Genomic DNA, 6,974 nt, shown 5'->3' with positions numbered 1-6,974 from the left:
GTGTTTACATCCCTGTAACTTAACAGTTCAGCAAAAGAGAATAAGTCTTGAGGTCGATTTGTTCGACTAAAGGTGGTGCTCCAGCATGACTGCAGTCAAAATGAGCGAAACAAGTAAAAGAATAAAAGAGGAAAAGAATCAAAATAACCATCTGTGGAAGGAATAGAGAAATACAAGTGCTGACACACACGCTTCTCCGAAGGTGACTTGAGGTGTAAATAAAGTGAAATTAGTCCGACCAGGAAGGGAAACTAGGCCTCTATATAAATTCACCACCAGCTTATGTCCACTCTATAATATCCACCACAAAGTTTCAATTAGTATAAAAATAGAGCTCTGGATTATGGACTATGGAGGACAGTAAAGGGATTGTGCACATGATGATTGTTAAGCCATGGATCAGCACCATCATCTCTCTCTTTCAACTGGGATAGCCATGCATCTCCTCTACAGCAAGAGACCAGTTTCTGTCCCCTGCCTCAATACTACAGCCCCATCTCAGTTGAGGGTGCTTGTCTTGTGAGGTACTTGGGTGACCTCACTAGTGCCAGTATCACATAAAACGCATCCAGTACCCTCTGTAAAGCGACTGACATTAGGAAGGGTATCCTGCCATAGAAACCATGCCAAAGCAGACACTGGAACTTGGCACAGTCCTCTTGCATGTTGGCCAGTTCCTATCAAACTATTTAAGCCATGCCTGCAAGGAAAATGGCAATGTTGATTCCAACCAAGAACACACTAATTTAGACATGAATATGTATCTATAATTACATTACGAAATGTGTCCTGCCTTTTTTGCAGAGTGTGATGTGGCTATTATTTCTGGCAGGTTGAGTAGCCATGTAACAATCTCGCATATTCGCTTATATTTTTTTAGAGGAGACAAAAAGCTTGAAATGCCTTTCAGTTCAACAAAGACTACATATAAAGTGGTTTCATATCAGATAAAAACTAACAAAGATATGTACCTGCACAAATGAATCCTTTCTGGTTTTTAGCTGGCAATTTAGGGGCTTTTTTCCTGAGGGATGTAAGACTTTGTGAGTCATCGTTGAAAGACCAAGCATCCACTATAATAGAAGAACAAAATGATAAAGAAATGAAATGTGGAGATAAAGAAAAGATTTTTAGAAGTAGATATAAAAATGTCAGGAAAGACAACACAACTTTCAAGAAATAATATTACAATCTTCATTCCTTAAGCCCTTTTGTTACTGTACTTATTTTGAGATGCTCTGTGTTTCTTTCAATTGATTTTAAATATAACAAAGAATTTAGTAAAATAACTTAGTTACCAATCAGCTAGTGTTAGGAGTATAAATTGTGACTACGATTTGGATGAAGATTTTAATTCAAAGCTTATGAAAACAAAGACATTTGTACTACAGAGTCAGAGATGGTTTCAGCCTAGTTGGTATCAAAAGGGTTAAGAATTGTTTCTCTATTACATATTTTAACCCTTTTTGTTACCACATTTCTGTTGAGATGCTCTTTGTTTCTTTCAATTGATTTTAAATATAACAAAGAATTTAGTAAAATAACGTAGTTATTAAGCTGTTAGGAACATAAATTGTGACTACGGTTTGGATGAAGATTTTAATTCAAAACTTATGAAAACAAGACATTTGTACTAGAGAACCAGAACCGGTTTCAGCCAGGTTGGTAACAAAAGGGTTAAAATGTCTAATGGGATTCCAAGCTAGATGGAAATGTAACAAACCATGTGTTCTATGTGTGCCACAGTCAGAGATCTAAATTACAGCAAACATTTAGCTGTAAGTTTTATTTCACGGCACAATATTCAGGTTGGTCATGAATTATAAATTTCTACAATACCTTGCTACAGATTCAAAAGATTCTTGATGTACATCCAAGGGTTGAAATGTATTTTATTGCATCTTGGGAGTGTCATTATGCCAATAATAAACATACACAGGTGCTATTTCACTTCAATTACTATTAGTCAACATTTAACAGTTCAGTTAATTCATCTATGAACTAGGTTTGTCAAAGTCATTTCATCACCATTTGTGATCAATGACATGTGTTCTCTCCTCCAGGGCTACTGAAGGTATGTCACTGACGAGGTCATGAATGGTAACAAAATGACTATGGCAAACCTAGCTCATTGATTGACAGACCAAATGAGTAGTTAATTGGGTAAATAGTTAACCAAATGACTAATAATAAAAGAAGTGAAATGGAACCAGTGTGTGTGTTTGTCATTGGCATAATAACCCACCCAAAATGCAGCCCAATCTGTTTCAACAAACATGATCACACCAGGAATTTCTTGAACCTAATAATTCAGTTTAACTGTTGAAAAATATTGATGCCATCGTTGTTTCCGTGACAATTATCCATTGCGTGAGAGTAAATTCATCCAACCCATGCCTGCATGGAAAAACAGACAATAAACGATGATGAATGCATACATTAAGAGTTAGATCTTACCTCTAGAAATTGGAGATTCTGTTGAAGGCATCTGTCCCAGTTTCCGAGCTGGTTTTAAAGGCTGTATACCACGACCACCAATGTTTCCAGTTGCTGGTTGAATTATATCTAAGTGAGGGAAATAAATTAAAGAAGCTATGATTGTTAGATTTGTAATCAGAAATGTAATACAGTGTGTGTGTGTGTAGCCATGCATCCTCTCTACTGCAAGAGACTGGACTTGGGATGTGGATTTTTTAACCGCACATTCATATCTGTGGCTTTCTTATTTCTTTTTTAGTCTGTAAAAATTTTAATGTCATGCTTCATACTTCTTGCAAAATATAATCAGAACCTTTGCTGCCAACCCAACATTATGGTTTCGTTTCAATTTTTTTCCCTTCACCCTTTAGTGTTCAGATTACTCTGTTAAATGTAATACTTTTTTCACTCAAATTCTTTTGAATTAATCATACATTATCTTACAGCTTTGAAGTTTCGATGATTTGATAGTTTATTCTTAGACTGTCAATGTAGGTTAGGTGTGAGAGGCTAGATATGGCCAATTTGAATGTAAAACATGTAGAATATTTGGGCCAGATATGGCCGGCTTAAACACCAAAGGGTTAATATGCTCTTATTGCTTAACATATATCAGGTGTGCGTGCGTTTATAAAAGGATAGAATTACTACGAATATTTACCTGCACCTGACCTAGTGGTAGATGGTGCCATGTTTTTCTTCACAAGAACCGTAGACATTTTTCCAGGAGCAATCAAAGCTTTATTGTTACGATTCCTCTTGGATGATGGCATCTGATTAACGAACAATAGAATGTTGAAAGAAATCACATTAAGGTTATATATATGGGAGAATTTACGAAAAAAAACAACAACAGACGAGGACATGTGGTGTAAACAACAAAGGAAGAGCAAGTTTTTTTTAAGCTGTACTTACTTGTGAAGATTGTCTGAAAACTTTATCAACAAGTTTTTCTGCAAGTTTCTTTCGCTTCGAAGAGGAATCTTTACCTGCAGGTTTCGGTGATGTCCCACCACCATGCTTGATACTGGAAAGAAAATTTTTTAATTTCACTTACGTTCAATAATGTTATCTCCAAATCAAAATCTACGAAGTTATTTCTTAAAAGAACACAAAATCACTTCTGAATCATTGGCTGGGTTATCTCTTTAGCATTCAAATTTAGCTCTGTCAAATGTAATGCATATAAATTTACATGGTTTTGAATCAGTCATGCAATTTAATGTGTTTATTTTTCAGAATGACATTGTAGGGTAGGTGTGAGAAGTTAGACCAGCCCAGTTTCAGCATAAAACAAGTGAAATATATGGGCAGGATACGGTCAATTTAACTGTGAAAGTGTTAAAGGCTAAGTCTAAGGAATATATATCCAATGTTTGCAGTATTCCAAGACTAGGAGCTGCAATCATCATCATTGTTTTCCATGCTTGTGTGGGTCAGGCTCAGATTATCGAGTTATATTTTTTATGGCTGGATGCCCCTCCTATCACCAACCCTCACCTGTTCCCAAGCAAGGTAACGTTTCCCTATGGCAAGAATATAAGAAATTAGTGATACTGCTTGTATGAAGGTGACATACATTTACAACAATGCCACAATGTCAAGGAAAGGAGACCCCCCCCCATATCGTGGTAGCTTGTGATATTATGATACTCATTATTTAAGATACATTTAATTAAAGGTAGTTTGATGATAACAGTAATCAGAAAGGCTTATCCATTCATGCAGGTATGCCTGTGTGGTTAAAAAGTTTGCTTCCCAACCACATGATTTCAAGTTCAGCCCCTATGTATGGAACCTTGAGGATGTGTCTTTTGTTATAGCCCCAGATCAACCACAAGGTCTTGTGAGTGGATTTAGTAGACAGAAACTGAAAGAAGCTTATTTTCTACCTACATACAGGTGTGTTTGTTTGCAGTTGTACTTCTCTGAAAACTGCTGAGCTGCAAATGGTCACATCAACAGTCATTTTCCCAGCCAATAAATTGTCTTCTGATTTTGCATTTCAAAGACGTAGCACAAGTGATTTTAAGAAAGGGTTAATGACAGCAGCTAAACAATGCTTCAGTCACTTATTAATTTAAACCATGAGAAAAATGGACATAAAAAGAAACAAAAGAAAATATAAAATAATGAGTAAAAAAATACAATGAATTACCTCAAAGACGGTCCTTCACGAGGTAACTTGCGTTTCCTTGGTCTTCCAGGACCTCTTTTGCTTTGAACATCCTCTCTATAAAACAAAAATTAAATGTCTAAATATCTGACCTGAATCATTGTTAACCTGATTATATTTTTACAGATTATTAACAATATTTTTTTTCAGATGATATTTATATTCTAAGATTTATGTTAGCACCCAGTACACTCTGTAAAGTGGTTGGCGTTAGGAAGGATATTACAATCTTCATTCCTTAACATGTCTAATGGAATTCCAAACTAGGTGGGAATGTGACAAACCGCGTGTTCTGTATGTGTGTCACAGTCAGAGATCTAAATCGTTTTTGACATATGGCAAGGGTTGACAAGGGGTTTCCTAATACAAAGCCATAATTTATCAAGGGACTGTGTTGTCAAAAGGACCAATAAAACATTCATACATATTTTGTTTTTGTACTAGGTTTGTCACAAATGGTGTTTGTAGGGAAACCTGGGTATGAACAATATAATACCACCATGCAAACATTTAAGTGTAACTTTTATTTCACAGCACAATATTCACTTTGTCTTTCATCTTTCCAAGTTCTAGTCCAACATGACAGCTCAAGGTAAGCAGTTGTATCATTCCTACCACATACTCTTAAAATCTTGGTTTTGTGCTAATGTTTGGAATATATCTTAGGGATTGTAAAATATCACAGTGACTTTCACAAGTAGTTTAAATCTATGCTGCAAACCTATCAAGCATACAACAGCTTGGAAAAATCTTGCACGAAAATAAACATCATGAATGCTAAAGTGACAAAATGCTTATGTGTGAAAGGAATTACTTACTCTCGATCTTTCTTCAACTGTAACCGGTTCAATTCCTTTTGCTTCTCCTTGTAACGTCGCTGTAGTTCGGCAAGTCGCATCCTCATCTCAAGCTCTATGGCATCCATGCTTTCAAGACCTATTTCCAAAAAAGATTTAAGATCTGTTTCCCTCAGTTAAGATGCCTCTACAGAGTTGAATGCTGACCTATATATGGTTATTATAATTTTACACTATCAATTCTTAAATACTTCATTCTCAAACACATTATCAAATCCAAAGAAACTAATATTATCAGCTGTCAGGACAGATATGGTATTTTATTGCATTAAAACTTATGGACACAAACACTGCCAGGAGAAACACAATATTGGCTACACTTATATTGAGTACTTAGACTTTAGAACAAAGATGTACATAGTCATTCTGTTAGCTGGTGATGTATTTTGTATATCGAAAACAACTTCTCATTTAACTTGATGTGTTCACAAGACATTCAAACTCACTGAGGTTAGGGTTTTGAAGATACTGTACTTTTTCAACCTGGTTGTAGATCTACAGTTGAAAAGTAGCCAGGATCAATGAATCTAAAATAGAATTTTAGCTTTTGTTTGAAGAAATTAAGTTTTATTTGCTAGTGTGTGTCAATGACTGTCAAGCTTATAATAAATCATGGAGAACAGGGAAAGTCAAAACAATGTTGGAACATATTTACTGTTAATATGCTCCAGTAGGTTCAAACCTCAAAATGCCCACCCCCACTTTGAAGTATTTTGTCTATGGAGAACTTCTCCTTTCAGATGCTTGATTCCCAGCATGCATCATCAGCAAACAAATCGTTTCCTGATTTCTGTGAGCAAAAGAGAAAATTCTTGGCACATTGAATCAGAAGAGACACAACCAGTTTGAAACAGCACAATGTCACAAACACCCCTTACTTCAATGCATGTGTGTAACTGTGTTTGTCCCCCACCACCACTTGACAACTGGTGTTTGTAAGTTTACATTCCCATAACTTAGCTGCTTGGCAAAAGAGACTAACAGAATAAGTACTAGGGTTGATTCAGCAGACTAAAAATACTCAAGGCAGTGCCCTAGCACTAAGACTAAAACAAGACTAAAGACTGAAACAAGTAAACAAAAAGTTTAAAAAATAGAAGATATACATCATTGTTTTAGGAGAGTATTGTAGTTCGCTCAAAGCATTGTGTATTGTTTGTAAAGAATAAAAAGTTTTGAATGGTACAACAATGCAGTATATTACAAGCAATGGACTATATACCTGTTACAAATCAAATTTTTACATATAAAAGATGGAGGTGGAAACAGCACAGAAGTAAATCTAAGACTTTTCAATTTAGACTGATCCACAGACAGAAGATAAACTGTTTTTACTTCAAATTTTTACTGATATTTGATGAGATTCATCATCGAAACCAGTGATATTTTCTTTATATAATCATTAAATCATTTTTATTAAATTCCTTCTTAAACTGAAATGTCTTAGATTTACTTCTGCGCTA

General features: G+C 35.4%; 1 protein-coding gene across 1 annotated transcript in view; it reads right to left on the bottom strand.

Moving 5' to 3' along the window:
* LOC106868024 (probable serine/threonine-protein kinase DDB_G0267686) overlaps nt 1-6,974 on the bottom strand; it is a 47,837-nt gene that overhangs the window by 33,894 nt on the left and 6,969 nt on the right. Inside the window, exons 5-10 of the mRNA XM_014913121.2 lie at nt 5,473-5,590; nt 4,637-4,711; nt 3,394-3,505; nt 3,140-3,251; nt 2,458-2,565; nt 972-1,073 (exon numbers count right to left, since the gene is read on the bottom strand). Of these exons, the coding sequence (XP_014768607.2) occupies nt 972-1,073; nt 2,458-2,565; nt 3,140-3,251; nt 3,394-3,505; nt 4,637-4,711; nt 5,473-5,590 (627 nt within the window). The remainder of the gene's footprint in view (nt 1-971; nt 1,074-2,457; nt 2,566-3,139; nt 3,252-3,393; nt 3,506-4,636; nt 4,712-5,472; nt 5,591-6,974) is intronic.

The sequence above is a fragment of the Octopus bimaculoides genome, chromosome 3, assembly GCF_001194135.2.
Source record: "Octopus bimaculoides isolate UCB-OBI-ISO-001 chromosome 3, ASM119413v2, whole genome shotgun sequence".
NCBI lineage: Eukaryota > Metazoa > Mollusca > Cephalopoda > Octopoda > Octopodidae > Octopus > Octopus bimaculoides.
The sequence above is the reverse complement of the archived record's forward strand: the minus strand, read 5'-3'. Positions and strand labels throughout refer to the sequence as shown.